This window comes from Pleurodeles waltl, chromosome 6 (genome assembly GCF_031143425.1).
Source record: "Pleurodeles waltl isolate 20211129_DDA chromosome 6, aPleWal1.hap1.20221129, whole genome shotgun sequence".
NCBI lineage: Eukaryota > Metazoa > Chordata > Amphibia > Caudata > Salamandridae > Pleurodeles > Pleurodeles waltl.
The window spans coordinates 1,511,760,362-1,511,775,641 of record NC_090445.1 but is presented as its reverse complement, the minus strand read 5'-3'; the positions used below and the strand labels follow the sequence as shown (position 1 = coordinate 1,511,775,641).

At 44.1% G+C, this 15,280-nt stretch overlaps 1 protein-coding gene across 4 annotated transcripts in view; it reads right to left on the bottom strand.

Moving 5' to 3' along the window:
* NADK (NAD kinase) overlaps positions 1 to 15,280 on the bottom strand; it is a 417,957-nt gene that overhangs the window by 271,750 nt on the left and 130,927 nt on the right. For 3 of the 4 annotated variants that reach the window (XM_069241012.1, XM_069241013.1, XM_069241015.1), the window contains one exon: positions 7,944 to 8,127. In XM_069241012.1, the coding sequence (XP_069097113.1) occupies positions 7,944 to 8,127 (184 nt within the window). Of the gene's footprint in view, positions 1 to 7,943; positions 8,128 to 13,518; positions 13,849 to 15,280 lie in introns of those variants that run through there. The other variant, XM_069241014.1, reaches the window with a different exon arrangement.

The window sequence follows — 15,280 nt, the reverse complement described above, 5'->3', positions numbered from 1 at the left end:
CCCTCGCTTGTTATATTTTTCTACAAACTTACCGATCAGTATCCCTGCAGCATACTTCAGGCAAGCTGTTCTATGCTTCAAGAATTATATGGGACGGAGGAAGACACAGGGTCTCGCTTGAGATATTGCGGCGCCCACCTGAGGAGAGGGCTCTTAGGGCACCAGACTTCGAGCTTTACTTCTGGGCAGCACAGCTGCAATGGATAGCTAAATGGCTTGATGACTCCCAACGAGGTGCTTTGGACCTGCGGGGCTTAACTCACTATCGGGGCCTTTTACTGCTTTGGTTGCTTCGACAGGATGTGAACACCCACACCTAACTATTCTGTTAAAGCCAGCCTTATATGTTTGGAGAAGGTGCCAGGTGAGGACCTGAAAAGCGCTTACATACGCCCCAAGGCTACCATTGGTGGGCCTTACACATGGCACCCCGGTAATCCGTTTCCCTGCTGTCAGACTTTCTGACTGGACGAACACCGTATTGAAGACGGTGGGAGATTGCTTTTAGATGGGCATGCTCACACCACTGGAGGATTTCATGGACCAGTAAGCACTGCCCAGAAGCCAATTTATGAATGATGAGGCTTTGATGAAACCTTTGCGGACTTATGGAATTGTGGGCGGGAGGAGACCCCTACACATGCTACGTTACAGTTACTACAGTCTATGGGTACTGTCTATGGGTTTTGCTCGATGGTTGATTTCCTGGTTTTATAGGTCACTGAGAGACATGGGACAGAAACCCTTGATGGCCCTGAGGACTAAATGGGATGGTATCCTGGGGAAAGAGATCTCGGACTAGAATTGGAGCAAGATGGTGGCCTATCACAGAAAGGTCTCCCGTAACACAAGGCTTAAATATATACAATGTAATTTCCTCAATAATACTTATCTAACGTCTCACAGACTCCAGGTAATATAAGGTGGTGACTCACGGGGATGCCCGAGGTGCGGCCAATCGATGCAGACTTTTGTCACATGACATGGAGCTGCCCTACCTGCCAGGTATTCTGGCTGGCAGTTCCTCAGCAGTAGCACTTTACAACTGGACCCACTGCTCTAAATAAATTAGAGGCCTGCCTACTGGTATCCTTCCCTAGACCCAAGAAGCGCAAGGTGAGCTCTAAATTCCAGATTTATCCCTGGCCCTGGCTAAGGTAGAATTACGATGACTTGGAAGTCAGAAGGGGGCCTGTGCTAGACGTGTGGGAGATAGATTTTATGACATGGGCGACGGCGGAAGAGAGGGCCCTCCAGAAGGAAGACCATAGGGGAATCACGAGGCGCCCCACAGCAGAACTCTGGACAGAGATTTTGGGAACCTTAGTGCATTGGCCGGGGGTGCTGGTTTATACTGACTCGTGAGCGAGAGGGCAGGGCTGAGGCGGGGGCAGACCCCACAGTGACAGCGCGGACGACGGCGGTGGACATGGAGAGTCAGAGGAGGAACTGAGGGAACACCGGGTATTACTGCTCAAACTAGGTTCTCGTTGCCCCTTCACCGCAAAATGCTCATATCATACAAGCACTTCAAACTACTCCCCTTACCCCACACTACTAATATTACGGAGTCATTCAGGATACACACGCTTACACCACTACAGACTTGACCGTATGTTTTCCTTCCTAGTTTGGCAGATAGATACTGGAAACGAGACGCCCTATGAGGCCATATAGAGAGACATACACCAACGGTGTCTATATCTGAAGCAATTCGAGAACTAGGAGTTTATGTTATGATAGCTCTAGATGATTGATGCTTTTCAAACATTCAAAGCATGTATTGATAAACTGCTGGTAAATGTGTATAGAATGATATAAATAACGTGTGATAAGAATTAAGAAATGCCAATAAAGATATTTAAAAAAATAATACTTATGACTATTGATTTCTACTCTGCGGCTTATCTTTGGTCCAGCAGGGGGCGTCGGCTCACTTATTAAAAAAAAAGAGTACTGCTTTTCAAGCTGAGTGCTGAAATAACTTGTCACCGGTGTTTCGATTGAGGCTGAAAAAGTACTGAAGGTTGTTATTTCTGGCCTGGGAAAGGGGGGCTCTAGGTCAGTTGTGTCGCTGTTGATTCTACCTGCCAGCACCTGTACCAGGTTCCTTCAGTCTTGAAGGAAGGACATGAGGAGACCGAACACGGCATGTCACGAGGCTCGTGGCAGCGTTCTTTATGCCACACAGCAAGGGGCTGCGCGCTCTCCAAGGGAACCTGCCCGCCTCCCAGTGCCGCTGTAAATGCCGTCGTGGTTCCGTCATACATCCTGTTCTACATTTTAAGTTATTTTACCAACTTTTAGAAGTCTTAGGCCAGCGTTTCTGGTCTGTTTCTTGTTGTGCTGCCCTGGACACATTCGAGGTATTTCAAGGAGGAACTCGGGCTCAACCGCCCCAAGTACTGTTTCTCAAGTCTGCAGCAGCCCGAGTGTTTTCTGCTAACACTGAAAAAGGACAGTGACCAAGACGCTTTGCTGCACAAGCGACTATTGCCCGTTTTAGGAATTGTAGAATTACGGATACACAATAATGTATAATTGGCTAATGCAAGACCTGTTTTTTTTATATTTTAGATGCATACACATGATTATTATTGCTACATTCATTTGTGTTAAACGTTTATTATCCACAAGTAAGATATCTTCAAATCAGTGAGTTACAGGCATGGGCGGATTTATGTTTTAGAAGAGGCTTTGCTAGTGTTTCAGTGTGAATGTTTTTCATGTGTATTGTGTTCCTGAGCACTGGAGAGAGTTGGCATGTTAATGTCCTGCGGTTGGTGTCTTTTACTGCATTTGTCGCCTGTGGATGTGGTCACGTGTTGCATCAGTGGTAGTGTACTTTGTTTTTACTCTGCTGTGCTGCATGTCTGCTCGCCTGTTTATTGGTGTTTGAATGTGGAATAGTGTGGGGGGGTTATGTACTGATCTAGGTTATTTTATTGGCTGCGGATGCCATTGTGGGTGCTACAAGTTGCGAAAATATTTATACAGTATGTTTGTGAATGCTCCTTAGATTTGTATCTTGGTGTCATGAATGTTAGGGAAAGTGCATGAACACATTGCTTCTGGTTATCTTGGGTGCATCTGACATACATGTTGGAGAACTGCAAGCTGGCATCATTAGTCAGTCTCGGTCACAGGCTGATTTCATATGTATCGTCACGCCCCATATCCAGTTTTGGATCATGTGCTACATGTAAGGTTTAGGCCTTGAACAGGCTAGTTGTGTGTTTTTCTTAAGCCTTGAGCAAGCTACCTAGTCCCATGTTGACGGTTTTGGTCACATTGTGTTTGTGATGGATTTCTGTGCGTCTTGTGTTTGTTTTCATTCTTACGCATAAGTCGTGGGCAGTCTGGGTGCAGTCATATGCTCCTCACCGTGGTTTGTTTATTGAGTGTTGTTAAGGATGTCTGCTTGTGCTTTCTGGAAAAGGAGGGTGCCTTATGTCCTGTGTTGTATGCTGTGTATCTAGTGTCTGCTGTCTGTGTCTATAGTGTCCGAGGTAATATAGAACTCTGATGTGCAGTATATGCTACCAGTCAGTCGGAAGAGCTCAGAAGGGCTAGTGCTGAGATGCTGTCAACATGCTCCTGGCGGTGCTATTCAGTGCTCAATTTGTAAATAAAAACATGTTGGTGCCCAAAGCTCTCCTCTTAAATATGCAGCTGTTGCAGTTAAATGTGCCAGCACAGAATTCTGAGGCAGCCTAACCGTGAAGCCACCTCGGGTCTCTTTAATTCATTTACAGCCACTCCCTGCCCTTTCATCTCACCCTTGCAGATTTCTGTTTTCTCCCTTTGTGACGCTTTTCCGTCTTTCTTTGCTCTGTATTTCCAATGTGTGTCTTTTGCTTGCAGTAAACGCTTGAGGCTGAAAAATAAGTGACAGCCCTCAAAAATAAGTGCAGGCACCGCCACCGGAAACCACTGGCTCAAATAAGCACTGGTGCGATTACCAGTGGACTTTTTTTTCCTTTAACTTCCCTACGGGCTGCACCAAATCGAGATGTGAAGGTGCAGCTTTGTTCTTGTTAGGATGAGCTGCTTTCAACAGTTGTGCTTGTTGGAAATTTACATCTTACCGTTTATTATTATGGGGGAAGCTATAGACTGATCATTTCTACTTGTACTAGATCCCAATGTGTGTCACTGTATAAGTAAATCTCCATTTGTGATATATTTAAATCAGTTATATTGCATACTGTGTCAGTACATGGGCAGTGCCATAGAAAGCTCCATTCACTATTGAATATTGAAAGTACAAGTACAGGACCTAGGAGATTCCTGTACTTGTACCCCTTTTTTAGGTTAGGCCTCCTAGCACGTCTGGTAATACTTACTCATCCCTTCTGGCGAGTTGACACTGAAATGGTGTTCTGTTCAGTTTAGAAGTGGAGGGGCAATAAAAGATGCCTTTAAATCTTGTTCTTATGTCACATTTGCTCTGTGTTCACAGACAGAGGTCACGAGGCAGTTTTTCTTACAATTAATTTTCCTTATGACTGCAGAGTTCCAGGACTTGGTAAGGTGAACTGTGTGACCTACTGCTTAGAATGTAAAATAAAAGGATAGGGTGTCAGGTTTTTCCTAACACCCAACATTTAAATGACTAAGTCAACTGTGCAAACATTTAAAAATATATTTCAGTCATTGTGAAAGCCATTTTTTTATATTCCTCTGTGATGAAAACATATTTTAAGAGGATGAAAACAAATTAGAATACTTTACATGTTGATGTGCAAAGGATATGTTTTCTGAAACCCAATTTTCACAGATTGTTAATACACTATGTAGTTTTATCAGTAAAGCTGCAAGTTAGTGGAGAGGTTTTTGGCCATTTCTTGGAAAGTTACTGTGTATAGATAACAATATGTTACCACATCATGATTTAGTAATATATTTATTAAAATTGAGTGTTTAAACAAACTGAGAAACACTCCTTCCTTGATGGCAATGCTGTTAGTAAACTAAAAGAAGTCCTAGGTTACGTGGCTGGACCTCATGGGTATGTGAGCCAGATTCTTGTGATGCATGTAGCAAACTTTAGTCTACTTAATCAAACAAAAGAGGCTTTTTTGGACTGCAGAAATGTGGAGCTCACATATTTGAAGGTGCAATCATATGTGAGAATTAAGAAAAAGGTGACTCTGTAAACTATTTGCCTAGGATCACACAATGTGAGATCTGTTTACGGGTCATGTACATTACAGTTAGGTTGAGTTGATTATTTAACTTACTCAACCTGCAGGTCTAGTAAGATTTTTATGATTCTTCGAACCTGCCTTATGTGATTAACAAAAAAGCAGCATAGAGTGTCTCTGGCCCCGCACACGTTGGTTGCCAGGAGTACAACATTTGACTGGATAAAAGTTGTAGTAGTCCACCTACGAAATAGTTTAATTGCAGTTCATGGATGGTGCAGGGTTCATGAAGTTCTTTGGAGGTGCCTTATTATCCTCTATTGACAAGGACCCTCACCATCCCCTAGGTCCGGCACAGCAAACTTTAATAAACAGAGCCAACACGGTAACAAAAAACAACAGCACGTCATGCCGTGTGTGCCAGCAGTAGTAAGGTGAAGGATATTTCCCACTCATTCGACAGATACTGCTTCAAAATGGAATGGTTCAGTGTTGTTGGAGTGGACTGGTTTCAATCTATTTGACTTTATTTTACAGTTTCCGTGCTGTCTGTGCACACTCGTCTGGTTCCCGGTCCATCCATGAGGAGTGAAACAGCTGAAGAGGGCAACTCCAGGCACAGGTCTGCGGAGAGGTGTACTGGAGCCGCCCTCCAAATAGGGGCCTCCTGGTGTGCCACCCTGCCATTGGCTGCCTCACAGGCACACAGAGGATGATGTGGTCTCAGCCCTCATCCCACATCCCGTCCGCAGCTAAAGAGGGACCAAAAGCTTCTTACAGAGCTGTTCTAGGAACTTCTAGGTTTTCAAACACAGCAAGGTGGTATAAGGACACCAGGGTGGGGTCAGGGCTCCATGGGAGTGGGCGGGGACGGGAGACTGCCAGTGTCCCATCACTCCTATATACTGCTTGGATACGACTCACTGCTGCGCCTCTGAAGCCTAAACAGTGCACTGAGTAACATACTGCATATTTGTCTGTCCCTGAATGAACGTATATTTCTGTCTGCCTTTGCTTGCCTACCTAGGCAATATACTTTTCTGCTTAGTTCTGGGTATTTGTGTCTGTCTGTCTATCTCGTTTTTTTTCCTACCTGTTACGGACGCCCTTTGTTCACCCTCAGCATCTCCTAAATGTTCTGCATCAACACTAGTAGATTCATTGACTACCACACCCAGTAAATCCTACCTACTACTGAACAGCCCATTCTTCCACCAGTTATGCCTGCACATCCATCATGGCCCCTTTGCGTTCATATGAGGAACTGAAGGGGACATCTGCCATCTACTAAAGTTATATTGTAACCCTCATTCTGGGGAATATTCTTGACCCACGCCTAGAAATTCAATAACCTCGGAGGTTTGATGATTATACTATCCTGTGCATGTGGGTCATTTGATAATTTTCACAAGTTTGGGTGGCTGAAGTAGGGATGTCTTTACAACTGTATGCCATCCACTGTGGGTGCTTACTGATTGGGGACTTAACTTAGGTATCACCCTGAGGGGAGCAAGCACACCATTAGCTACTTGCAAAACTTATTTACCAGCAACTCTTCACATGCCACACAAATGCGCAGCTGTCTGCATGGCCAATTGTTACTAATTCTTTCAAAGGTACAGAAAGTGAGTTTTGACTTTGCACAGAGCAGTACTGGATTCACTTTTATAGGTGTTTTCATTTCAACGGCCCCTGATTTAGACTGCAGGCTATCAGCTGCTTGGGCCTTCATATTACAACTCTTTACATATTGTTAAATAAATGTATTTCTGACCATAGATGAGATCGAGTGGCTTTTACCACAAAGAGCCGTAATGGATATATGGTAAAGTAAGAAAGGCTATTCTTACTTAGTTGTGGCAGAGGAAGACAATTGTTTAACATGTATGTAAAGCACAGATCTTTTTAAAGGGAGTTTGTACAAAGACATTATATAGTTTACGATTTCTAATTTCTATTGTAAAACTGTGGCTTCAGCCGATGAACGAACAAGGAAAAGTGAAGTTATCACTGGCCAAAATGAAGCAAATAAATATGTAATTGCTTATGTCTGCAACTGACGTACAGTTTACAAGGCAAGAGGCTGGTAACTGTTTCATCACGAACGTTCCCCCTAGTCACACTATACCACAAGAGGGCTGAAGAGAATTCTGGTTTTATTGTTATTGTGCCCAATTACACTAAACAGGACAGTGATAGCATTAGGTAGTGACAACACTAAATAACACGAAATAGAAAGGAAACTGCTATATAGCGAGTGGATATGGAGATCTGCAGATGGCTAGAAGACAGATCCAAACTCAAAGCATGTTACTGCCAATCACAGAACTACAAGTATCAGTCATCTTCTTTGATTAACAGACTGGCTGATGATTGAAAATTGATCAGGTATCATTTTGTGCAGCCTATAACAGAACCTGCATTGGTTTGTTACATGATTTCTACTTCACAGAGTTCAATCACTAAATTACAACCTTTTTAAAGAACCAGGATTGTAGACTTAGAAATACACAGATCAATCAAATACATGTCCCCTTGCTCTAGCTGAACACAAACTGTAATATCCACAGGTGCAACGAAAACGAGAAGAAAACCTTGTGAACCTATCCTAGCTCTCTACTAACTTTCACATAGTTAGGTGTTGGTTGGAACCAGCGGGCAAGAAGAGAACCTAACACTTTTAAAAGGCCTTTACATTTGCGGTTCCAACTCCAAGGTTTACTATGGAACATACTAAAGGATTTTGCATTGAACAGACATTGTGCTCAGTAACCAAACCAATATTCACTGTCTTACCTAAACTCCTTGGAGCTTCCAGGGGGCGGGCAAGCGGAGAGGCTTCGAGACACAGAACGGCCACCACTGGTGGTACACCGGCTCAGAATATCATCACTGTTACATGCTGTGCAACACAATGCCGGAGGTTCCTGGCTTCTCTCCATTGTGGAAGGAAAGAACCCCTGAAGGTTTGTCACTTCGCCTGGATAGGACAAGAAATAAAAATAAAATGAAACAGATGTTGCACCCCATGATTACAAGATGTAAAGCTTGCATTACAAACTAAAAGCACCATCCTCAAAATTCATGAAACGTGTGATGCCTCCAACTCTGTCTTTCTGATGATAAGGACTAAGGTGACTTCAATGCCAAAACAGCCCAGGGCAATAAGGCATCAATTATAGCAAACGTCACCACTACTGTGGCAGTGGTACACGGAAGTGTTAAGAGTTGGGTGGCCACTAGGTGTCACTGGTGCACACGCCGTACTTGGGCTGGCCAGTAAATGCCAATGCTACATGACAGAAAAAAACTAAACTCTAAGGTAAGTCCATGATCCACCCTCATTCCTCCCGTTATAGTGCTCATAAGGTAATATATCTCTCCCCTTACTTGACTTAAAGGTATCATGTCTGTAGGGAATACCCTTAATTTCTTGTCAACTGTGGTGCAGTGGTGCCGTCCCTATATAAAGCAGGAAAAACGGTGCAGAAAATAAATGGAAAACGTGTCTCCGCCACAGCAATCATTCTTAGCTTGCATGTGCAATAGGATTAGGAAAGCCCAAGCTGGAATTGGAACTCCAGCTAAAAAATTAAAACTGAAATTGGGAACTAAAATTACTAATGAAGGCGACCAAAAAAAAGCCTTGTACAAAAGGCGAATGAACGTGAAGGCCTTGGATAAGTGAGGGACTTCAAAAGCATCCTTGGTCAACTATGCAATGGTTTGCTCAGTTATTTAAAATACTGAATTAAGTTCCCAAGGGGGGGAATTCCTTCGTACCAGAGATTCTTAAAGAATCAAAAACAGACTCTGGCAGCGGTCTGCCACTGATCTCCGAACACTTTAGCTACATAGGTGTCTGAAGGCTGAGAAAGCAGCTCTTTTAACGAAGAGTTCAGCCTCTACATGCTATAACTCAGGGTTACACCCAGTGCAACTGAATCAGATTGCTAAATCCAAACAAGAAAGAATAAGACTGACTCCTGAAAATCTTTGAGAAACGTTTGTCAGGTAATGACAAAATCTAGTGATTAGGACATTCTGAGCAAGGCGTGGTATTTCAGAAACCAAAAGGAGGAAGTAAGTCAGTGAAAAATGATGTAACTTCTGCAAGGACCTAGCCAAAACTCTTTGCAAAAAAGGCTGCGGTAGGCTAAAATGTGGAAGGAGATTGCTATTTTTCCGGGACACGCTAGAACTCCATAAATACAATTATAGTGGGTGTTAATTTCAATATTTTCTCCTTACTGTAACAGAGACAACCTAGTTTTAGTTGTGGAAAGACGAGTACAACATTTAACGGGTTTATACTTTGTCAGACTATAATGTGACCACAGCTCCATAACTTGAAGTCACACAGCGGATTCAAAAAGGCCACAGGAAAAAAAAAAGTCTGAAATTTGCTCACACAGAATTACTCCAATGCTCGGAGCAAAATGTCAGACATTTTTATGAGATTCTCCAACAATTCTAGGAATTATCCTGGAAATCATAGATTACTAGAGCACACATAAACCAAACATCTGCACATTCTGAATTTTCATATGGTGACAACTTTGACCAGTGGACATTCGCAGTCACATTTTTTGGGATGCTCTTCATAGATCATTTTTTCCCCACAGAACAGTTTGTTCTGCGCTCACACTTAATATTGGAACGCTTATTTCGACCCTGGCAGTACACCACAGGACAAAAACCCAGATGCACCAACACTTCACCCATAGCTAAAGAATTAGTAAAACTCACTGATGCATAAGTCCTTAAGTTTCAAATGTTTGCCAAGGTGGTAAACTACCACCAAAGGTTTATGGATACGCACAAGCTTGAAAGATTGAGGGTTTCACACGTTTTCACTATGAGACAGCTAAAAAGTGAATCTTTCCTTAAATTTGTGATTGCAGAAATCTCACCCATAGGTGTAGGATTTGTGTTTTCAAACACTATCGCTAGGGTAAAATTCCTCCAATCCTGAAGTCTGAATCAGAATTTGGACTACACGCTTGCAAACAGAATTTGTTTCAAACCCACGTTGAATTGAAATGTGCAGAACGCTTTGATAAACGTGTCCTATATCTCTCTATGATTTGTACTCAAAAAGGTGGAATCAGGGAAAACTGTATCTTGCCAAAAAATAGTTAAATTTTGGAGAATGATGCTCCTGGAAAGATCAAGAACATTACAATAAGGCTAAAAAATTGGTTTTTATGCGCCAGATCCGGCATATTGAAAAATACAAAGAATAGTGTTTTGTGCTATACCCCTATCTACAAACTACCAAGTAGTGGCTGAAATTATCATAAAGGCTGCTCACACAAAGCATACAAATATTGCCACAATCCTTATTGCATTGACGTGAAAAACAATTCACTTGAAAACAGATCAACAAGTTAAAAAACTGTGACTCGGAACTGAACCAGAGTATCTAAAGCGTCATAACCACATTCACATTGCTGGAGAAAATCTATCTGTCAGACTAGAACACAAGCCATAGGACCTAATGAAAAGAAAGAGACAAACTTTCATGAAAACCACAGCCAACAAATAGGACTAGCTACAGAAGTTAACTAGTGGGATATTACAGACGGTTTATGACAGCCAAAATGCTCCAAACACTGGTGTGTGGCTTTTGGCTTAATAATCGCTATAACCAATACTTCAGTTAATTTTAAACCAAAACTACAGTTCCCAGAAACAGTACGGGCCTGATTTAAAGTTTGGCAAGGGGGTTACTTCGTCACAAACATGAAGGATATCCTGTCCGCCATACTACGATCTCTTTATAGTCTATCAGGATCATAATACGTGGATGGGATGTCCGTCACCTTTGTGGCAAAGTAACCTGTCCGCAAACTCTAAATCAGCCTGTAGGTTTTTAAACCAAGACTTGGGCGTTGGGGCCTAGGCAAATGGATATAACTTGAAACACTATGGTTAATGCATCTACTAATTCAACAGGAAACCTGCAGGTCAGATGCCATCAATGGGGACAACTCAGCCTTTTATCCTTTAAAGGTTGATAACATGAACACCATGGTGTTCTGCAATGTAGTATGTTGATATGAATGCATAAAAAAGGCAAAAATGGATGCATAGACAGTGGCAGCTTGTCCTTATAAGTCAAACACAGCCCATGTGTTTATTGTCTCTTTTTAACAAATAAATGTAATCCACTGTTGAGGCATGAGGCAGTAAATTTGTCTGACAGCTGGCTCAGGCACACTGAGGTTCTGTCACCAACACTCATACAGACAGTCCAGGTCTAGTGAAGTCAGGACCTTTTGAGCACGACTTGGGAGCTAGAACTCATTCTTCAGAAGCCACCAGCAGGGTGCAGAGCAAATCCAGTTAGAACTGGTCAGCTGGGCTTAAGAGATATGGGCCTCTTGCAGCGTTTGTGTTCCTGGTGATGAACAGGAGACTAGACAACTAGTTTGAGGTTTGCCTTCCTCTGTCCTTGGTACAAGTGCGTAGAGGCTCTAACCCTTGGGTTTTACCTCCAAATGTTCGACAGCAGGTGAAGTCATTTTTCTGCTATCCACAGGTCGAGAGGTGTAGTGAAGTGGGTACTGAGGGTGTCACTGTTATGCCCAGTGACAGCCTGTAGGTGGGTGCAATCAATGTGGTAAAAGTTCCCAGGGATGTCCCTATTAACCTTTGGTGCACTTTCTGTACGTTTTACAGTAAGCGATCCCAAAGTAACCCTCTCTACCTAAAACCAACATGGCACAACATTTCTTCCCATGTGCAGATCTCTGGGCAAACCCCTGAGGTGTCCTAGGGAAATAAGAGAACTCTCCCCCATAAACCAATTCCGAAACAGGTTGCTCCTCCTCCCCAACCTTACTGGGATTGGTACCACTATGGCTACTTGGATAATGGCAGTGGTTGGCCTATGTGTGTGTTACATCTGCCTGAGACAGGGGATGCTCCTTTGAATCTTGTACAGTTGGTGGGCACACTACACACCCCAGGCCATCCGGTCTCAAGGTGCTTACACACCCTCGCAGCCAAGGACCTTTAGTTCTTTGTCCTGGGAGCCGTTCACATCATCTCGCAAGGGGGGCAGGAGGCTGCCAGGTGACAGCTGAGGATTAACTCTGAGAAAGCTACACTAGGCTTTAGGGCACAAAATGTCAACTATCTAAAAGTGACATTTTTAAAGTAGTGATTTATAATCTGACCTGAACATTGGATTGGAAGTTAAATTAACATTAATTTGCGTCGTTGGATCACTGTTCTAGCTATTCCCAAACTTAAGCTATGCATTACAAGCTGTTATAATGTAACCCAGTGCTTTTCTATGACGGAGCGAGCCTTTCCACAGTGTAAAATGACTTTGGAGATTCTTTTCTGCCAGGACATGTAAAAGTTAAGTGTACATGTCCAACTTTTTAAAAACCATGCACTCTGCCCTATGGGCATTTAGGGCCTACCTTAGGGGTGACTTATCAATATGAAAAAGGCAGCCTTAAGCCATGCAAATGGTTTATTTTGCCAGGCCGAGATTGCAGTTTTAAAACTGCACAGTCAGGAAGCAGGGGCAGGCCTGAAGACATGCTTTGCCTGGTCACCTTAGATGTTGCACAATTGATGTTATAGTCCACTAGTGCCCTCTAACATAGAAGCCCTGGCTACACAAAGTATGCCTGTGGTAAAATGCTGGTTCTGGCACACTGTAGGTGATATGTTACATATGGGAAATGGATTGGGGCTTGCACACCACAGGTAATCCTTGGCATTAGAGGAGAGAACCATGGCTTATTGGGCAGGAGGTAATGGAGGTAAGGTGCCAACTATGAAAAAACGTTTCCCTACCAACTAATGGAAATGTTTGACACGTGGGTCACTCATGATATGTGGATGCAATCAATGGCTACATTCAGCTTAAGCATGGTCTATGTATTGTTTGGCATAGGGGGGGGGGGGCAACCAGAGCCTATGGAAGCACCCATGACAAAATGTTGGCTGTCACGTAATGGAGGTAATCACTGAAACGCAGATACCACCTTCTGAGAAAAACAGGGTAAACTCCTACCTGACACTGGGTGTAGGACTTCAATGGCTTGGCAAACCATGAATAAACTTGAATATTTAAAGAGTGTCCTGACAAAGTTTTTTGGCTTTTGAACAAATGTAACAGAAAATGATGCTCTAAAATGTACTATTTCACCCCATTTGTAACAAAATATTCGAGCCGGGGATAGATGGAGAGAACATCCCCTCTACTACACAGCCACCCTCAATCCTCCTTCGAAAAGGTTAGGCATACTCCCTTCCATCGCTGGAATCCGGGAAAGTGTCCCACCCCACTGCTTTCAAAGATTACCAAACTGAAGACCCGTACGGATGAAGATGAAAGCTGACTCACCGTGTGAACTTTGTTCCCACATCACTGGGAGCTGGAGGCGACCGAGCGAGGCAGTCGGTGGTTAGCTGTCACAAGCCAGGCTTGCCACCTTCACGTGCAACAGGCAAGCGAGAACTGCAGGCGAAATACAGATGAGCATCCGGGGTGTGTGGAGTCACAACGTTTCCCCACCTCCGTCAATCTCTTTATCGGAAAACAATTCCTTCGGGGCGCGGCAGGTTGTTACCGGTTACAGAGAGATAGAACGGGGCGCGCGGGTCAGGGGTGGAGGTCTGGTCCCGGGTGATCTGCAGAAAGACCTGTGCAACAGGAGCACAACTGCGTAACAGCGAGAAAGATTCCTTGAGGAAGTCCTGCTACCCTGAAAATACCGCCACCTAGAGAGCAACCCGGAGAACCAACCTGTGCCAGCGGCGAGAAAGCGCGAGATGCGAAGGGAGCCTTAACCCGAACTTCCTCCAACTGAACGGGTACACACAGCACTGCTGCTTTTTGTCTCATTGCAATATTCTTTAAGCGGGGTGGAGGGTTAAGAGATAAAAAAAAAAATACAAAAGCAAAGACATGGAGCACACAGTGTGAGGTGGTACGATGCGGTATGACTCACCTCGGGTCTTAAATGTTAGCAAACAAATGTATGACGTGGCTCAAAGTTCTCTCCCTCGTTAAGCAGCAAGTAACATTTAACGCTACCACAATATTGAGCGTCAAACAAGTAAAAATGCGACAGTGATCGCTGCGCTTTTTTCTGAGAGCACCAACGAATAAAGTCACTTTAGGGCGTGTCTGCCTTTTCATGTTCAGTTTTGCTTACAATCTGAATAGAAGCGGTTTCTTGATGGTCTCACACCTCTCAAGTCTCCAGGGAAGAGGGACACCGCTCCCCGTGATGCTGCACAAGCCCACAAATACCCTATGGAAACAAGCAGCACGGGCAATTCTCCTCAAGCTCTTAAATTTTGCACAAGGCTCGGCTGTGATGGAATCGTCAATATCAAGCATTGACAACGTCAACTGAAGAGCATAAGTCCTGAAAAAAACAGAAGTGGGGCGACTAACCAAGTTAGGCAGTTGCAAGTGACATCATGGCGCATGACATCAAGGCGCATGACATGACTCCTGGCGTCACCGGAAATGGCATCACAACACATTACTCCACAGGAAGTGGCATCACAAGAAGTGCTTAGCAGTTTTACCTTGATTATATTTGAGCGCACTACAAGATTTAAAAGGTGAGATTTTGTGTCAAGGTTGTGCCAAAAAAGGGATGCAACCCAGGCACAAAACCTGGGCCTCAGCGTATATGTTTATATTTTTAAAACTCTGCCACAAAGAACGTAGGAGCAAAGAGAAATGCGGAAGTAAATATGTCTTGCTTATTTAGTTGTAAAGTCTGCATTTTACAGTATCTTATGATGTTTAGGCACCTGGTGCAGAGATCATTATGGCCCTCATTCCGACTGACCGCCAGGGCCGGGGACGACGGAAGCACCGCCAACAGGCCGCCAACTTCCTAGGCCATTCCGACCGCGGCGGTAAAGCCGCGGTCAGAAAACCGGGTCCGGCGGTTTCCCGCCGGATTTCCCCCGGTTGCCCAAATCCACCATGGCGGCGCTATGGGGATTCTGACCCCCTTCCCGCCAGCCTGTTTCCGGCGGTTTTTACCGCCAGGAACAGGATGGCGGGAACAGGTGTCTAGGGGCCCCTGGGGGCACTGCACTGCCCATGCCACTGGCCTAACAGGGCCCCAGCCTGCTTTTCA